This window comes from Melozone crissalis, unplaced genomic scaffold, assembly GCF_028551555.1.
Source record: "Melozone crissalis strain CALT ecotype California unplaced genomic scaffold, PUWL_Pcris_2 ptg000247l_1, whole genome shotgun sequence".
In the NCBI taxonomy this organism is placed as follows: domain Eukaryota; kingdom Metazoa; phylum Chordata; class Aves; order Passeriformes; family Passerellidae; genus Melozone; species Melozone crissalis.
Window position 1 is genome coordinate 1557570 of NW_026536006.1, and position 19982 is coordinate 1577551.

General features: G+C 46.3%; 1 protein-coding gene across 4 annotated transcripts in view; it reads right to left on the reverse strand.

Moving 5' to 3' along the window:
• Positions 1–19982, reverse strand: part of UNC5D (unc-5 netrin receptor D) — a 160404-nt gene that overhangs the window by 44727 nt on the left and 95695 nt on the right. For 2 of the 4 annotated variants that reach the window (XM_054294377.1, XM_054294375.1), the window contains exons 15-16: positions 17019–17197; positions 9923–14713 (exon numbers count right to left, since the gene is read on the reverse strand). In XM_054294377.1, coding sequence (XP_054150352.1) covers positions 14512–14713; positions 17019–17197 — 381 coding nt within the window. In that variant the 3' untranslated portion in view covers positions 9923–14511. Of the gene's footprint in view, positions 1–9817; positions 9897–9922; positions 14714–17018; positions 17198–19982 lie in introns of those variants that run through there. The other 2 variants (XR_008484213.1, XR_008484214.1) reach the window with 2 other exon arrangements.

The following is a 19982-nucleotide window of genomic DNA, read 5'->3' on the forward strand; positions in this document are numbered from 1 at the left end:
CCCAGGACAATGTCTCCAAGCTCTCCTGTCCTCAGGGGTGCCCTGCTGGCCGTGCCACAGGTGAAATGTGTGACCTGGGCAGGCAGCAGTGCCCAGGCTCTGCCCTGCCTTGGGTGCTCGTTGGGTGTCACCCTGATTTTTTAATATTTTCTAAGCCTTCTGATGTTTACATTCTTGTAACGAACTTACACGCTTTATGTAAATAACTCATTGTTTGCTTTCTTTTATGGAGGAGGAGAAATTTGATGGACTGTTGGTTTTGCCAGCGTCATTGGAGAGGTGGCACTTGCTCTTTGTGCTGGCACCTGAGTCCGGCTGGGGGCTCTGTACAAATCACAAACAGGACAGGACTGCTGGGAATGTGCCTTGAGCTGTTTTATTTTCCAGCATCAGTCTCATTCCATGGTTATGACAATGGGAAGATGCCACCAGCTCACATCCCAGGCAGCAGACCAAGAACTCAATGTTACAACTCACTTTATAAGTTTTTTGACCAATCACACAAACAAAAGCACATTGACAGTAGTTCTATCCAACCACTATCAGCACAGGTACTTTTGGTTAAAAAATGCTTGCTTATTTCAAATACAATACCTGCTTGTGAGCCTTCAAACACAATGCACACAACTTTTATTAAGCTTAAAACTTCCCAATATCTCACTAGATAAACTTTTCTGCAGCTTAGAGAGTTATTCTAGGCAAGCATTAATACACAGACCATTGTTCTATTTGTCCTTGCTTTTACACAGTTTAAATAATTTTTCTGCTGACCAATCTCATGGCTGCTGCTTAGCTCTAATCACAGTTCTGCTGTCTCTGAGGCCTTTTGCAGCTTTCCCAAAACCCTCTGATTTTGTGGATTCCCACAGGCACCTTCAGGAAGGGAGGATGAAGGGCTGGGGACAGCCTCAGCAGCATCCTGAGAGAAGTCCCTGAATTAAAGTTGTGCTACAAAAAGGACCCATTCTTTGGGGTGATCTCCTGTCCTTGCCTGCATTTCCAACCCCGGGAAGGTGCAGATTTCACCCCCCATGTTATTCCCTTCCTCCCCATTATTCCATCATTTTATTCTCGTGCACTGGGGATTTCTAAATGGTGTGTTAAATGAACATCTGCCACCGTCAGGGCTGGCACATCTGGAGCCGTTAATTTTTCATTATTTCCCCATGTTGGGGGTCAGATGTTCGCGATGTGGTAACGCAAGAGATTCCACTGGTGGGTTTAATGTCTCTGAAGCAGATAATTCTATTTACAGAAGTGTTTCAAACCCCCAAACTGTGAGAGATAACTGCTAGAAAGGTTTCATTTTCTAATTATGTATTTTTTTAAATCAAGAATCCTGCAGAACTTATCCAAACACCAACACATTTATGACTTATAAAAGTTTGGAAAGTGGATTATTCTTCTCTCTGTTGTTTCTTGGGCTTTGCTCCATCACTTGTGCTTTTTACCTCTTTCCTGTTTTAAGCAGGAGGAATCACTTATTGGCATTAAGAGTTTGGAAGCAGAATAATAAATGTAATTAATAAAAATTATAGTATAATAAATAAATTATATTATCATATATATTTTATAATATATATATTAATAAATGTTTTAATATATTAAATATACAGAGCTCTAAGGTAACTCTTTTTTAGCCCATTGTCACTTTTCTTTGCTGCCATCAGGGAGTTTGGAAGCAGAATAATAAATATAATTAATATAAATTATAATATGATTAATAAATTATATTATAATATATTTTTATAATATATATAATAAATATTTATATATATAAAATATGCAGAGCTCTAAGCTAACTCTTTTTTGGCCCATTGTCACTTTTCTTTGGGAGGTGCCCTGATCCCAGGGGCTCTGGAGCTCTGCCAGGGGGGCAAATTGTGCTCTTGTGGTAAAAAATGATCAGTGAAACCTGGATGTGTGCCCTGGCTGTGATTTCAGTTTCCTCCCTGCACCCCAGCCCAGCTCAGCCCTGCCCGGGGCTGGGTTCATCCCTGCTGCTGCTCCCAGCAAAGCAAATGTCACCCAAAGGTCACCCAGCAGCACAGAGCTCTGATGGAGTGGATGCTGAATTTCAATGGAGAGGGAAAAAAAAAAGAAAAAATTAAGGAAGAAAGGAAGAAAGTTTTAATTTTCTTGGCATTTGCTGCATGCGGAGCAGCATCGCCTCGGGCCGGGCTCGGTCTGGCTGGGAGCTTTGCAAAGCTCAGCCTCTCTCAGGCTCCTCACTTCCACCTGCAAGGACAAGCTCAAGGGCAGGGAAGGGACAAGGATGGAGGGGACCCAGCTGAGTCTCTGCAGGGCATTTTTATCCCTGAATTTCAGGGCAAGGAGGAGATGCCACCCCTGAATCCTTGCTCCCCTCCAGCGCTCCCTGTGACCTGTGTCCTGCTCAGCCTGGCTGGGATATTCTCCCTTGAAATTCATCTCCTGGTTATTCCCCCAGCCAAAATGAGCTTTCCACTTACAAACCCCTGTGGTTCTGTCCAGATGAAGCTCTACCAGTAGAGATTCCCTCGTTAGCTGCCTCATCCCCTGTTTGCTAAAGCTCTGCTGCTTCTCCACCCCCTCCAGGCCAGAATTATTTTCTGGGTGTGGGGAAGCACAGAGGTACCATCCTGTGATGGTGTTCACAGGGGTTCTTGGATGAAGGAAGAGATGAGGATCTGACTCCATGTTTCGGAAGGCTTGATTTATTATTTTATGATATATATTACATTAAAACTATACTAAAGGAATAGAAGAAAGGATTTCATCAGAAGGCTAGCTAAGAATAGAATTGCAAAGAATGATAACAAAGGCTTGTGTCTCGGACAGAGTCTGAGCCAGCTGACTGTGATTGGCCATTAATCAGAAACAACCACATGAGACCAATCACAGATCCACCTGTTGCATTCCACAGCAGCAGATAACCATTGTTTGCATTTTGTTCCTGAGGTCTCTCAGCTTCTCAGGAGGAAAAAATCCTAAGGAAAGGATTTTTCATAAAAGTTGTCTGCAACACCCTCCCACTGAGATTTTCCAGGATTGTGCCCTTTTCTGTGGCTTGGAGGGCTTTCCTTTGTGGTATTAAATTGCTGTTATTCCCTCCCAACCCCACTCACCAATAAGGAGCACGCTAATGACGGTGAGTGTGGTGTGAGCAGCCTGACTTTGGCGCTCAGTGACCCGAGCCCTGTCCATTTATCCGGGTGCACTCAGCTGAATTCACTGCTCTGCAAAATGCTGAGCTGGTCCCATGCGGTGGATATTTTCACCCCACAATGAGGAGACAGAAAATGACGAGGAGCCAGAGCAGGGCAGGAGGAGCTGCTTGGGGTCACACCTGGAGGAGGCTCCTCCTGCCCTGCCCTGGCTCGTCCTGTGCTCTCCCAGCTCCTCCTCAGTGCCCTGGGTGCTCCACAGGCAGGGATGGATGGTTTTGCTGTTCCCAAGGCAAGGGTGGATAGTTTTGGTGCTCCCGAGGTGAGGATGGATGGTTTTTGCTGTTCCCCAGGCAGGGCTGGGTGTTTTTGCTGTTCCCAAGGCAGGGGTAGATGTTTTTGGTGTTCCCGAGGTGAAGATGGATGGTTTTGGTGCTCTCCAGGCAAGAGTGGATGGTTTTGGCACTCCTGAGGCAGGGATAAGTGTTTTTGGTGTTCCTGAGGCAGGGATGGATGATTTTTGATGTTCCTGAGGTGGGAATGTGTGGTTTTGGTGTTCCTGAGCAGGGGATGGAGGTTTTAGGTGCTCCCCAGGCAGGGGTGGAGGTTTTTTCTGTTCCCGAGGCAGGGACAGAGGTTTTTGATATTCCCAAGGTGAGGATGGATGGTTTTGGCACTCCTGAGGTGGGAATGGATGGTTTTGATGCTCCCCAGGCAGGGATAGGTGTTTTTGGTGTTCCCAAGGCAGGGATGGTGTTTTTGGTTCTCCTTTCCCCAAGCTAAGCCCACAAACACAATGCTGGGGAGGTAGGAAAAATCCTTCATTTCTACTTTCCCCTGGTTTTTAAACCGCTCTGTTACCCTCGCAGAACATTCCCAGTGCTGTTAGGGATAATAATGGAGAAAATGAGGTGATTTCTCTGGTCAGAGGTAACAAAAATCTCTGGAAGTGTTGGGAAGGCTGAAGGGAGCTGTGAAATTCCTCCTGCAAGGTGTCAGAGCCAGCAGGAGCATCCCTTGGCCTGTCAGGAGCTCAGGGATGTTTTTTCTATATTCCATGTGTTCCCTGCTCTGCCCAGGCAGCACACCCTCCCTTTTTTTATTAATGTCAGAAGACGTTTCCAACCCTGCAGGGCACAGGCAGCATTTCCCAGCTGGGCTCGTTATTAATTCAGCCCCAAAATTTCAATTCCAGCCAGCCCGAGGTGAAGCTCCTGCTCCAGCAGGGTCCCCAGTAACGACCTCTGCTGCCTCATTTCCTCTTTTTAGCTGTAATAAATAGAATAAAATAATAAATAATAAAATAATTCCACCCACTGGGATTTTTAAAAGGGTGGAAAAAACAGGTTCTGTTTGTCCGGGATATTTCCTAAAGGAGCTGACAGCTGTTTAGGAAAATGAGCTTGGGTGTAAATCATCCTTCAAGGAGAGTCAGGCGGAAATGCACTTTATAAAGAGCAGCATTTTTTGGGTGTAAAGCTTTTGCTGTAATCTCTGTAAACTCTGGAGCTGGGCTTTAATGAGCCTCATGTTTGCAGAGAGCTCCCAGTGCCCTCCACAGCAGGGAGAAGGAAACAGAAATAACAGCGAAGGGCAGGGGTGGGGAAGGGAATCACAGCACCTTTCCCACACACAGTCAGGATTTTAATTGACTTTCTGCTGTCAGGAAAATTAATCCACAAACACCAGAGGTTTATGTCCAAAAAGGAGACAGAGGAGTCCTTTGACTTTATTCCAGTCAAGGCAGAGGCCATGGGGCATCCCCTAGGGTCTCTCAGATTTTTGGAGGATGCAGCCTCCCTTTTTATCCCAATTTCCAGCCACATTTCCCTTCTCTCTTTCCCCATTTCTGAGGTACTTGAGAGGTTCAGACTCCCTGGAACACCAGACCCAGAGATTCCCCTCTAATATATAACCGTCCCTTTTAATTTTTAATTCTTATGGAATTTAGGGGGTTTTCCTCATTTCTGAGGTGTTTGAGAGGTTCAGACTTCCCAATACACCTAATCTCAAAAACTTCCCTCTATTGTATAACCCTGCCTTTTACATTTTTAATTCTTACTGAATTTAGGGGTTTCTTCCCCATTTCTGAGGTACCTGAGACTCCTCAGAACACCTGATCCCAAAGATTCCCCTCTAATGTATAACCATCCCTTTTCATTTTAATTCTTAGAGAATTTAGGGGCTTTCCCCCGTTGTTTCTTCCATCTTTCAATGTCTAATTTCATTTATCAGCAAAACTAAAGTTTATTTGTAAAAGGAAATATATTTTCCCTTTCATCAATCAGTGGAATCCTTCCAATTGTTTCTTTTCTCTCCCAGTGCTGGTTTTATCTCTCAGCAGACCCACAGCTTGTTTGGAAACACAAAACTGCCATTTCTCTCCCTGTGAAGCCAAACGGTGAAGTTTTCTCCCCAGGAATGTGGAGTGCAGAGGTTTCAGCGCTGTCACAGCCCCTTAAATGGGTCTGATGGTGACAAATCCTTTCAGGAACGCTTGTCACTCCTCGCCGAGTTTGTAAATCAAGTCGGGGCTTAAGGTACTTTTTCTCGCCTTGCATTTTAATGTTGTTGGTGTTTCCACCAGCCCGGATCTCTGCTCCTCGTTTCCTGCTCGGTTCCAGCTCCCTGGAGCTGACAGGAGCCCATGATAATGAGCAGTAAATAATTGCTAGCCGTGGGCAAGATTCTGAGCAGGCACCCGAACATTCCAGGTAATGAGGGGGAGAATTTATCCGCACATCCACCGAGTGGGGCTGGGGAGATGCAGGGTCCTGCTCTGCCAGGTTTGTCACCCACAAGTGGGCTGGCATTTCTCAGAAGAGCTCAGCTGCTAATTAGCACCTTTAAAAATCTGATTTTTTTAGCCCAAGACGTCCCAGCAGCTCTCAGGAGTGCCAGCAGTTCTTTGGGTGTTTCTCAGTGCTGGGTCTCGAGGGGAATTCTTGGATGTGTGGTTTGGGAAGGGCTTTGAGGTCAGGTTGTGTTCCAGGTGAGGCTTCAGCACCTGCCCAGAGCTTGAGGGATCAAACAAAGGGGAGCTGTGGCTGCTCCAAGGAGAAAACGCTTGGGTGACACAGACATCTTTTATGAAAAATCCTTTCCTTAGGGTTTTTCCTCCTGAGAAGCTGAGAGGCCTCAGGAACAAAATGTAAACAATGGTTATCTGCTGCTGTGGAATGCAACAGGTGCATCTGTGATTGGTCTCATGTGGTTGTTTCTAATTAATGGCCAATCACAGTCAGCTGGCTCAAGCTCTCTTTCTGAGCCACAAACCTTTGTTATCATTCCTTCCTATTCTATTCTTAGCCAGCCTTCTGATGAAATCCTTTCTTCTATTCTTTTAGTATAGTTTCAATGTACTATATATCATAAAATAATAAATCAAGCCTTCTGAAACATGGAGTCAGATCCTCATCTCTTCCCTCATCCTTGGACCCCTGTGAACGCTGTCATACTTGGGTGGGGAAATTTTTCTTCTCTGTGTTTTATTCTTCTTCTTCTTCTCTATTTTTCTTCTTTTAATTTATATTTTTTTCCCAGATGTCACTTCACTGGTGTTGATTTAGGGCTCTGCTTTGGAACTTGCAATCAGCACAGAGCTCTTTGCCACCAAGCATGCACCGGGTTTGATGGGAATATTTGATTTTACTCCACTCAAAGCTAAATTTTATATATATATATATATATATATATATATATATATATATATAATATATATATAATTTTTTAATATATATAGATTTATATATACATTATATATTTTTATATAGAATATATATTTTATATATCTATATATCTATATCTATATCTATATCTATATCTATATCTATATATAAAATAATGTTCTGCCCCCACTCCAGAGCATGGTCCTGGAGCTGAACTCAGCTCGGTGAGCAGAACAGAAGAATTCTTTTCGCTGTGGGAATTTTGCCCCGGCCCTGCCGCTCTCCCCACGTTCCTGGAAAGTCTTGAATAATCAAATGGGTCATTTCTGCTCAGCTGCTGTGATTTATTGTCCCATGGAACCCAAATCTTCTGAATGCTAATGAAAAAAACCCCCATCAGCCGGGCTGATGCCATTCTGCTTTATGACCTTATTAAATCTTACACTTTCCTATCATGTGGTGACAATTACTGGAGGACAGGCCAGGGCTCCTGCCACCACCACTCAGCGCTGTCAGCGCCGGGCCCGGGAGATTTACACCCCTAAGCAGTCCTGAGAGACATTTTTACACTGCTGACAGGATTATATAACAAGAGAAAAGGCCATTAACAAATACAAAGGAACGGGCTGCGGCGAGAGGGCAGGTGGGGAATGGGGCAGTAAATCCCGGCTCTGGCAGCCGGCAATAAAATCACCTTGTGGGGAGATTTAATGAGCTGAGAGGGGGCAGAGCTGGCACCTGGCTCACCCTGGGGCTCGAGGGGGACACGGGGCATTGCCCGGCCTGGCTGGGCAGGTCTGTGCCAAGGAATATCCCTGGGATGTCCTGGAATGTCCTGGGATGTCCCCGAGTGTGGGCACAGCCTGGCCCTGGCTGAGGATGTCTGTGCCAAGGAATGTCCTGGGATGTCCCTGGAATATCCTGGGATGTCCTGGAATATCCTGGGATATCCTGGGATGTCCTTGAGCCTGGGCACAGCCTGGCCCTGCCTTGGGATGTCTGTGCCCCTGGAATGTCCCTGGAATATCCTGGGATGTCCCCAAGTGTGGGCACAACCCGGCCCTGGCTGGGGATGTCCGTGCCAAGGAATGATAAAGTGAATGAATTAATTCCATTCAAATAATTAATGGAGTTATTAAAACCAAAAAACCATGCCCAGAGGTCCGTGTGAGCCCCCCTCCCCAGTGCCTGGCCTGGTTTGACTCCAGCAGTGAAAGGACAGCAGGGTCAGGCGTCAGTAAAAGACTCTTTATTCATAAATAGCTGATATCCATAACTCCCATCTGTACACCTCTCTCCAAAGGCCGGGGCCACACAGCTCTGAAACTCTACAGAAAACACCCAAAGTGTCCACTTTGACTTCTCCAGGACAATAGAACACAGCTGGTTGGCATTACCAAATATATATATATATGTATATATATTTATATATGTACATGTGCTGAAAAAAGAAGCCAGTGCAGCCTTTCCAAGGAGTCTCTCTCAATATTTTCACTGTACAACATTCAGAATTTACATTGATAGAACAAGGCACAGAAAGTGTGGTATGAAGCCAAGGCCATGCTTTTGATTCCACGTTCTGTCTCCCTTCCCTTCTCCTTCAGCTTCATCCTAAGAAGGGCTCAGGGCTCTGCCCTCCTTCACCCCAAACACGCCGGGGCAGGGAGGGATGCTCAGGCAGAGCAGCCAAGAACCTTTTCACAACCTCTTCACTGCAAAAATAAAGGAGCAGAAGAGAAAACAAGTCTCTCTAGAGGAATACTTGTGGGGTTTGGTTTTTTCTCTTTTTAGGAATTATTTATATTTTGTGTCCGGCTGGGTCGAAGTTCCTCCTCCCGTTTTCACCTAAGAGCTGGCTTAAAGTTGAGAATGCAAGTTGGGAATTTTGTTATCTCTTGTCTGACACTGCTCAGAGCCTCAGCAGACTGACCAGCACCACGTTTTATCTTATCCAAACCAACAGAAGGAGCACATTTAACATTTTCGTAGCCATTTATCAGCTGGGCATTTTGTTGGGGCAAAATGCTCAGCTAATAAACGGCTGCAAAAATGCTACATGTGCTCCTTCTGTTTTTTGTTTTTTCTCTTTTTAAGAATTATTTATATTTTGTTGGGCTGGGTCGAAGTTCCTCCTCCCGTTTTCACCTAAGAGCTGGCCTAAAGTTCTGGAAGTTGAGGATGCAATGGGAATTTTGTTATCTCTTGTCTGACACTGCCCAGAGCCTCACCAGACTGACCAGCACCACGTTTTATCTTATCCAAACCAACAGAAGGAGCACATTTAACATTTTGTAGCTGTTTATCAGCTGGGATATTGGGGTCACAGCAGGATGGGGGAGTGCTAGGTGAGGGGATGGGGTTTGTGTTCCCAAAGCTGTGGTTGTGAGCACGGGGTTTGTGTGTGCCCTGCCCAGCTAGGAGAGGCACTCAGGAGCCCTGGGGCTCAGCACGGGGGCTGGGGTGGAGGATGAGGGGGGAAAGGACGGAAAAATCGAGAGCTTCACCCAAAAATCTGGGGCTGGGCTTTGGGGTTTCCTTCCTCCCCCTCCAGTGCCTGAACAAGGGACACCTGAAGGGATTCCTTGAGGAGATATCCTAACCATGGACATCTGGAGGGATTCCTGGAGGAGATATCCCAACCATGGGACACCTGAAGGGATTCCTTGAGAAGATATCTCAACCATGGGACACCTGAAGGGATTCCTGGGGGATATATCCCAGCCAGGGACACCTGAAGGGATTCCTTGAGGAGATATCCCAACCATGGACACTTGAAGGGATTCCTTTAGGAGATATCTCCGCCAAGGACACCTGAAGTGACTCCTTGAGGAGATATCCCAACCATGGGTCAATATTCCCAATTCCATGGGTCAACGTTCCCAATTCCAGCATGGGGATTCCAGGGGTTGGATGTTCCACTCTGCCAGAGCCAAGGGCTGATCGGTGCTGGGAGGGTTTGGGAGGAAACCCCAAATTTTCCCCTCCAGGGAAAATTCTCTCCCACCCAGGCTGGGTGCAGGGCACCCAAAACTTCACCAATTCCACCCAAATCCTGGTGCTGGGCAGGGAGGGCTGTGAGCCCCTGCTGGAGCAGGAGCAGTGTCCATGGGGGAATTTCACCAATTCCACCCAAATCCTGGGGCTGGGCAGAGAGGGCTGTGCACACCCCAGCCCCTGCTGGATCAGGAGCAGCGTCCAGGGAGGAATTTCAGCAGAGCTGATCCCAGGAATGAGCAGCCCCTGGGAAACCATGGGCAGGCTCTGGGTGAGGGATGTTCCCCCTTTCTGCTGTGCCACAGGTGAGAGAGAATTCCCTGGGGGCATCAGCCAAGGAAAGGCCAAAAAGGCAACCCTGGAGATCGTCCTTGGTTGTCAAGGACTTCAAATCTCATTTCCTGTTCTCCACTCAGTTAATTACCAGCCAAGAGCAGCTCTTTGCTGCAATCTGTGTTTTACAGGCAGAAACAGCCTGAAAAAAGAAGATTCAGGTGGTGACCAGAAGCCCAGCCTGGTCCCTCCCTTGTTTAACTCACCGTGGACCTGGGCTGTGTCTCCCTTTAGTGGAAAATTGGAATTGATCAGTTATTGAATGCTTTAAAACTCTCATGGCACAGCCTTGCAGGTGGAAAAGAATGAATTTGCAGTGCGATGTGAATATCCCAGACCCTGCAAAGTGATTTATGCTGAATAAGATTCTCTGAAAGGCAGCAGTGCCCAGGCCAGAGATGGGAAGAACAGCTGTGGCCAGAGATAAAAACAAGGACAAAAGCAGTTTGCTGGATTTTAAGAGAATTGTTTGATATCTCTTCATCTATTACAAAAATCTCAATAAAATTTCTGTGGGAGTGCAGGGCGGTACGACATGGAAATGAGCTTTATGGTGCTGGCGGAGCTGGGAGTCATTTTTAAAATGCAGCCATTAGTCTGCAATGAGTCATGGCACAGAAATACCTGGGCAAAGTGCTCAGGAAAATGAAAATCTATTAAAGCAGATTCTTTGGTGATGTAAAATCAGAATGGCTCTTTCCCCTGAATAGAGACAGGGCAGCCACGTGGAATCTACAGGGGGGAAAATGCACATTTCTCCTTCTTTTACTTTCTAGTTCGGGGAAAATTGTTTTTCAATTATCATAATTTATACAACAGAAGAAAGGAATGAATTTTTAATTCCTGGCCCCTAATCCTTTTCCAGGTGCTCCTCCACATCTGTGTTTTGGGTCAAATCATATGAATACGTGCATGGATTTCCAAAAAGTCTTTTAAAGAGAAAGGGAGAAAGGAAATAAATATTTGGGGCATTTCTGGTTCATTTGAAGAACACAAGAGCATCAAAGCAGTCAGGAATAGGAAGGAAAGCTGAAGAGTTGTTGATTCAGGTTCTCAAAGAGTGAGATCAGCAACAAAGAATTGCTTTATTCAAAGGGAAGAAGAAAAACCAGGGAACAAAACCTAAAGGGCAGCATCCAACTGAGCCCTTCATGGGGGAACAGCTTCCCTATGGAATTGTCCAGTTTGGACATTTATTCCCTTTCAGGACATGGGATTGTGGGTGGGCTGGGATTCTGAGGCAGGGCTGGCTCCCTCTGAGTGGGGGCCCTGCACTGGGAGGGTTTGCAGAGCTCCAGGGTGGACAGAACCCTGAGGAAAGGCAGCAGGGGCTGAGCCCCCGCAGATCCTGGGGCTCCCTGGGGTGTCAGGAGGATGGAGCAGAGCAGGAGGATGCAGCTCCTTTTTATCCCAATTTCCCAACCCCTCCCTTTTTATCCCAATTTCCCTTCTCTCTTTCCTGTTGGGAAGGATGAGAGTTTGACAAGAAAGTCTCACAGATATGTGTGCTTGGCAGAAGGATTTTTAAATGTAGAGTCTGATGAAGGAATAGAGATGGAAGCAAGTTTTGATATAGAAGAAAAGAATTGCTGTGCCAGTCTTGCTGGATAACCAAGGAGGCAAAGGGTGTGTTAGTAGAAGAGGTTTTACGGCTTAGAGCAAAGGATAAACCCACCCCAAACAAGATGCTTTTACCAAGCAGAAAGATAGCACAGGCAAACAAGGCAGCAAATGTTGCAAGTAGAAAATGATCTCAGAATTTTCCACTGCAAGAAAACGGAAAAAAACTTCTAGCTTAAACTGTAATGTACTGACTTTTAGTGATAGGGGAACAGCAACATGAATATGGTAATTACAGTAGGTATGATAGGCTGTAGATAATAGTTAAGGTATAGATTAGTTCTACTATAGATTGGTATTAAGATGCTCAGGAAAGAAAAGTATATAATGCATTTGTAGCCAAAATTAAAGGGTCTTCAGGCTTCTGTGCAGCTGGAGCTGACAGCTGTGGGCACAGCTCTGCCACCCATGACCCTGGACTGCTGTAGCATCTTGGATAGAATAAACTGCATTCTGTATACAATAAACTGCATTTTGGACGTAATAAACTGCATTTTGAAGAGTCCCTGGAGTCCCACATCTTTCATTTTGGCTCTCACAGTGGTGCCCAACGTGGGGCACCATTAGTAAGGGCCTGAATGAGGGATGTGGGTCTCCAGGCCTGCCTGCAGCTGGAACTGACAGCTGGAGGCACAGCTCTGTCATCCACGACCCTGGACTGCTGTAGCATCTTGGATAGAATAAACTGCATTTTGGATACAATAAACTGCATTTTGGATACAATAAACTGCATTTTGGAGAGCTGCCTGGAATCCCACATCTCTCATTCAGGCTCCTACACTTTCCCCATTTCTGAGGTACTTGAGAGGTTCAGACTTCCCAGAACACCTGATCCTGAAGATTCCCCTCCAATGTCTAACCCAGGAATCCCCTGCAGCACCTGGGGCACCAAACCCAGCCTGCTCAGGAACAGAGCAGCTCTGGGGCACTGAGAACAAATCCCTGCTGCAGGCAGAGCCGGATTGGTTTCCCCGACAACGGCAGCTCGCAGACTCTGCTTGTTCCCCCGGTGCCATCATCCCTTGTTTTGTTTTTTTTTCTAATGCCTGACATTTTGTCCAACCAAGAACAGGTTTGTGGAGGAGGACTGGCAGTCAGTGGGGATGGAACTGGAGGAGCATGTGCTGCTGAAAGCAGTGACAGCTTGCAGCCGGTATTTCTGTCTGCCCCGAAACCTGTGCCAGGAGCCTCCTGCCAGGCTTGCAGGAGATGCTGAGCTGCAGGAAAGCTTTGCACTGGTCTCAGGATTTCCAAGTTTCAGGATTTCCATGTCTCAGCCTATTCCTGAGCTGGGCAGGCAGTGACATTTTTGATTTCAGGGCAGCACAAGCAAGGACAAAGCTGATGTTGCTGATCTCGTTGTTGTTTTGTTTAGATTTTCACACTGCAGTCCTGGGTGAAGGAACTGCCCTGCTCTCAGCCAAACATGAGGCTAAAACAGCCCCCAAACCCTTGGTTTGGGTTTCCTGCATTTCCACAAAGCTCCCAAAGCCTCATTTCTGTTCCTTTTTCTCCTGCCTGTGCCCTGGCAGCCCCACGGGCTCCAGCACCTCGGCTATGGTGAAGGATGGGAGTGAAAAGAATGGTCAAAAATAATGGTGACATTTGGCTCAGTCCCAGCTCCACCAGGCCCTCACTCACAGTGACAGCTCTTTTTGGTTTGGTTGAAGCCATAAATAATTTCTGCATGGAATGGGTAAAAAATGAGGTGAATTCTCTGCTTAGATCCTGATTTTTGGGGAAAATGCAATTTGTAATTAAACCAAGGTAACACAGCCAGCTCTGGACCCCGCAAAATTCCCAAATTGTGCAACAAAATCCAGGCCAGTGTTGGCAGTGCCGTGTGGGGTTTGTGGTTTCAATCTGAAACCCAACCAAAATGAAGCTGTGCTGATTGCCTTCACCTTCAGCTCAGCCACAGAGAATGAAGTAACAAAAATAAATGTCTCAACTTGCTAAAATAGGGCTGGAAATTTTCCCGTGTGTTATTTGGTTATTTAAATCCACCCCCAAAGACAGTTTTTTGACTAAGAAAGTTTGCAGACGTAGAAAATTAGAAAATTCCTCTGGCGTGTGCACACACCCCCCAGTCTCAGAGAGAAGGGGTTTGTTCTGGAATTTTGGTAACAGAACAGGCAGCAAAGCTCTGCAGCAAATGTACATTCATTAGGGGGCTGAATTTTTAAAACAAAGTATTTGGAATACACACGATGTGAAATAATTATGAGATCTTCTAATTCCTCAAACATCTGAACAGGATAAGGCCAAATTTTCAGTTTTCCTGTAGCAGACATAAAGTGACAACGTGATGGGATTTTTAAACCACCCTCGAATTCGGCGAGAAACCTTTTAACCAGGACCAACCTCCAGTGGCTCAAAATATCCAACGTTATTTGTTGATTTTCACTAGAGAAACCTTTTAACCAGGACCAACCTCCAGTGGCTCGAAATATCCAATGCTATTTGTTGATTTTTCACTAGGCAGTACACGAACATGACTGTTCCTAAATACAGAATAACGTTTCCCTCTTATGGCTCTGTGTCTCTCTCCCTCCTGCCCCGGCGCTGACACAAGCGCAGGCTCATTTGGGGCACCAAAATATGGATTTTAAGTGGAGGAGGACAGGGAGGAGCTGGTTTTCCTCATCACCAGAGGGTTTTTAGCTGCTGCTCCTCCCATTGCCACTGATGCGGGGTGAGTTCCATCCCCACAACCCCTGCTGGCCGTGTGTCCTGGCAGGACAGAGGGACTAAAGCCCCTTCCTGGTGCAGGGGAACTCGGGCTCGTCCAGCTCGGGCTCTGGCACCTCAGGGGGCTTGGAGTGTGTCCTGCCAATCTCCTCCAGGGCACAGGCCAGCGAGTCCAGGTCCCCGTCGTGCTGGTGCCGTGCCTCCCACAGGTCCAGGATGACGGCAGAGGGGCTGCTCTGGGTGGCAAAGAAGGAGAGGTTCCTGCAGGGAAAAAGGAGAGAAAATGGGTGAGGAAGGAGGAGAGATTCCTGCAGGGAAAGGAGAGAGTCTTTCAGGGAAAGGGGAGAAAATGGGTAAGGAAGGAGAGACTACTGCAGGGAAGGGAGGGAAAAAGAGATGAGGAATAAGGAGATATTCCTGCAGGGGAAAAAAGAGATTCCTGCAGGGAAAGGAGGAATAAAAGAAGAGATTCCTGCAGGGATAAATAGGAAAAAGGGATGAGGAAGAAGGAGAGATTCCTGCAGGGAAAAAGGGGTGAGGAAGAAGGAGATTCCTGCAGGGAAAGGAGAGATTCCTGCAGGGAAAGGAGGGAGAAAGGGATGAGGAAGAAGAAAAGATTCCTGCAGGGAAAGAAGAAATTCCTGCAGGGGAAAGGGGTGAGGAAGAAGGAGAGATTCCTGCAGGGAAAAAGGGAAAATGGGGTGACAAAGAAGGAGAGATTCCTGCAGGGAAAGGAATAAAAAAGGGATGAGGAGAAGGAGAGATTCCTGCAGGGAAAGGAGAGAAAAAGGGTTGAGGAAGAAGGAGAGATTGCTGCAGGGAAAGGAGAGAAAAAGGGTTGAGGAAGAAGGAGAGATTGCTGCAGGGAAAAAGTGGTGAGGATGGAAGAGAGATTCCTGCAGGGAAAGGAGAGATTCCTGCAGGGAGAAAAGGGAAAAAGGGGTGAGGAAGAAGGAGAGATACCGGCAGGGAAAGGAGAGAAAAAAGGGCGAGGAAGAAGGAGAGATTCCTGCAGCGAATGGAGGGAGAAAGAGATGAGGAAGAAGGAGAGGTTCCTGCAGGGGAAGGAGAGAAAATGGGTGAGGAAGAAGGAGAGATTTCTGCAGGGAAGGGAGTGAAAAAAGGAGAGATTCCTGCAGGGAAAAACGGATGAGGAATAAGGAGAGATTCCTGCAGGGAAAGGATAGAAAAAAGGAGAGATTCCTGCAGGGAAAGAATGGAAAAGGGATGAGGAACAGCCTGGGCTGCAGCTGTGCCCTATGCCCAGCACAATCCATGTGTTTGGAAAATAAAACCCCTCAGCAGCTGGTGCATGGGTTGTGCAAAGACACAACCCCTTTGATCCGGGATTTTCTATTTTGGTAATGTGCTGTTTTTAGGACCATGCAGGGGTAATTTGCACAGAATTTGGTAAAACAAAATGTTTATCCAAAAATCTTTTTCCTTTGGCTCAGATGTGGTTTATTGAGGCTCCCACACAAAGCAGGAAACCAATGGAAAGTTACTTTGCCTGATTTAAGTATTCCTCTGCTCTCCTGGGAACGCATTTATAGAGTTTGTGACAATCAGAAAATATTTTTGTGAGGAAGCTGCCTCCGCCAATTTAATTTAGCCAAGCAGAAAAAGCAAAGTAAGAAGTAAATTGGTTTTTACAGCATCTTTCAGTTTTAATAATCATAATATTATTACTCCTAACAGTAGAGCATGACTGTCTCTTTTTAAGATGTCTTTCCCTTCAAAAAAAAATTCTGCAGGATTCATTTTGGAATAGGAAAGAGAGTCAAGGGGATTTGTCTGGGGGAACATGCAGCCTCTTAAGGGCTTTGAACAACTCTTGGATGGACAAAATCTGTCTGCAGCCTTGGACTCCTGAGGGTGGGCAGAAGGACGAGGAGCTGGAACCAGGAGGGAGCCCCACTCAGCCCCTCATTCCCACCCACACCCTGACACCAGCAACAAACCAACCAAGCAACCACCCCTGAATGGCCCAAAATCCCCGTTCCAGGTGCCAACCCCTGGAGCCATGATATTTTATGAAAAATACTTTCCTTAGGATTTTTTCTCCTGAGAAGCTGAGAAGCCTCAGGAACAAAATGTAAACAATGGTTATCTGCTGCTGTGGAATGCAACAGGTGCATCTGGGATTGGTCTCGTGTGGTTGTTTCTAATTAATGGCCAATCACAGTCAGCTGGCTTTGACAGAATCTGAGCCACAAACTTTTATCATTCCTTCTTTTTCTATTCTTAGCGAGTTTTCTGATGAAATCCTTTCTTCTATTTTTTTAGTATAGTTTTAATGTAATATATATCATAAAATAATAACTCAAGCCTTCTGAAACATGGAGTCAGATCCTCATCTCTTCCCTCATCCAAAAAACCCATGTGAACATGATCATGTATAATTTTCTTTTAATATAATATACATTTTATATATATATATATATGAAATATATATCATAAAATAATAAAACGGCCTTCTGAAACGAGTCAAGATTCTCATCTCTTCCCTCCTCCTGGGACCCCCATGAACACCACCACAAACTCCATGCCAGGGCGCTGCCATCACCTGCTGATGCTGTTCTTCTGTGCCAGCAGCTGCCAGTCCTTGCCCTTGGCGCCGGGCGCGTCGAAGGTGGTGCAGATGCGCTGCCGGATGGAGCGCGGGATCTTGAAGGCCTTGGGGCCCAGCTGGGCGGGGAAGGCGCTGTCCTCGTGGCCAAAGAAGGGGATGTTTTCTCTCTCAGCCTGCAGGGAAAGGAGAAACAAACCTCAGGTTGCTTGAACTGGCAACAGAAAATGGCTCAGAGGTTAATGCGGCTGTGCTGGGGTTCGGGGTGTCCCCAGCAGGCTGCAACAGGGTCCGGATTGTGGGAATCCACAAAATTAGAGGGGTTTGGGAAAGCTGCAAAAGGCAGGCCTCAGAAACAGCAGAACTGTGATTAGAGCTAAGCAGCAGCCATGAGATTGGCCAGCAGAAAAATTTTTTAAACTGTAGAAAAGCAAGGACAGATAGAACAATGGTCTGTGTATTCATGTTTCTCTAAAATAACTCCCTAAGCTACAGAAAAGTTTATCTAGTGAGATATTAGGAAGTTTGAAGCTTAATAATGGAGCTCTGTGCATTGTGTTTTAAAGCTTACAAATAAGAATTGTATTCAAAATAAGCAAGTATTGTTTTAAGCAAAAGTACATGCACTTATAGTGGTTGGATAGAACTACTGTCAATGTGCTTTTGCTTTGGAGATGGGTCAAAAAACTTATAAAGTGAGTTGTAACATTAAGTTCTTAGTCTGCTGCCTGAGATGTGAGCTGGTGGCATCTTCTCATTGTTATAACCATGGAATGAGACTGATGCTGAAAAATAAAACAGCTCAAAGCACATTCCACAGCAGCCCTGTCCCCTTTGTGATTTGTACAGAGATCCCAGCCAGCATCACTGATAGCTCTGACCTGGGATAGCTCTGACCTGCTCGGCACAGCTTGTCCAAGTTCCCAAGCCCTTTTTAGCCACAGGCAACCTTAGCAAGCTTAAGTGTTAACAGCTCTTTAGTGATCATCAGCTCATTGTGCTTTAGTGATTTCAGCTCTCAGCTTGCTAGGTGCCCAAGCAGGCAGACTCAGGGAGAGGGAGGAGAAGGCTGTGTGGAGTTCCACAGGAGCTTCTTTATTGAGTCTTCTGCAAAGGTTGCCAGTGACAGCTCTTCTGCCTGAGCTGGGCAAAAGCAGCTCTTTATATAGGGTTCAGGGGTTTTGGAAATTGTCCAATAGCAAGGGTTAAAAGAAAGTGACCTATAGTCTTACAGAGAGATAAGCAAGAGGTCCAAAGGCAGAAGAAAGGAGTTTCTAAGATTCCAGTCATCATGAACTGGCATTTCCTATCTTAAGCTTCTGAACACCAGGAAAATGTTGCAGGCTCTGGGCCTGCTACAAGAGGTGCTTCTGTGAGTTGTGAAAGAACACTCAGAAGGTGTTCCTTCATCATCACAAGGACTTGTGCATGAAAACCTTTAAAATTGTGGTTTTTCCTTCCATGAGTTTTCTTTTTCGGTTATTTTTGTCTTGAAGAGCAGCACTGGGTTTCTAAATCTTTAATTGCTTAAACCCGAAACATGGACACATAAATTCGTGTTTGTTTCTTTCTTTCTTTGGGTTTTCTTAAACACCCGAATTCCTTAAACACCTCAGCTCTCCCAGATTCTCTGGAATCCAGGTCCTTTGCAGATCTGGCCCCTCTTTTCCTGTGGAATCACACCAGTCTTGCATAACAGAGTCAAATTTCAGTGCATTACTCATCCGAGAGTGACACAGCATCAATATTAACCAGCAGCAGCGACGATGCTGCAGCCTCCATCCACCATTTGTGACAGGTCCCCAGGGCCAGCCAGGCTCAGCACCCGGTGCTGCAGCTCTGCCCTGGGCTCTGCTCAAGATGCAGAGCAGGAGAAGCTCCTGCCCTGCACGTGTGAGATAAGCACAGCGACCCGGGCGCTGCGGGGATTGTCGCGCACAGAGCGGCTCCGGGGGGGAGTTGTCACTCACAGAATTTATTTCGCAGTCAAATTATCCTCCCTCTTCAATCACTGCTGGAGATAGGCATGAGAAAGCCTTCCAGAGCAGTAAATCTGCTTGAAGCAGAACGGGAACATGCTCTGGGGACTTGTGTACAGACAGGGCCCTTAAAAACACAGCAGAGAGGGAGAGCAAGGCAGCGGTAGCACGGGCTGGAGACACAGAGAGTGACAGAGGGGTTTTATGAAATAACAGTAAAGGAGCAGAAAACACTTGGCCAGTTCTGAGTTTTTATATAAAATGATGTTCATGTTCTCTTGCCCAGCTGCCGCACTCCCTGCTCAGAGCATTTATGGGTGCAGAGCTTTAATCCAGAATTATTAATCTGGATGAATCAACAAAGATGCTCAATAATCTAAAAAATGCAGCTGCTGAAGTTCTCATGGCTGTGGGACAGATCAACAGCTTGCTCAGCTGTAGGTCTGATTTGTTTTAGCCATGAGCAGGGCTCAGTCCTCACAAGGCACAGTTTGTACCCCTGTCCCCAGCTCTCAGTGCTCTGCAAAGGCTTCTTGCTAGGAAACCACAGCCACCAACCCAAACAATCAATTATTAAATTATTGATAAGTTATTGTTGGTGCTGCAGAGTCTCTGTGCCTTGATTTCTGCTGGAAATTGGATCTGCAAGGCTTTAAAGACTGCTTCCAGATTTGAGCAAAAACTACAGGAGGAAAGGACAAAACTGGGGAGGGAACCGGTGGGCAGAGAGGTGGTGCCCTCTCCTTGGAAGGGTCCAAGGGGTGGGATGGTGCAAGGTGGTCTTGCCCATGGCAGAGGTGGCACTGGATGGGCTTTAAGGCCCTTCCAAGCCAAGCCAAGCCAAGCCAAGCCAACTCAACCCAAACCAACTCAATCCAACCCAACTCAACCCAACACAACCCAACCCAACTCAACCCAAGCCACCCCAGGATTCTGTTCCATGACCATCCCACCCTGCAGGCCAGGGGGTGCTGGTGTCTGT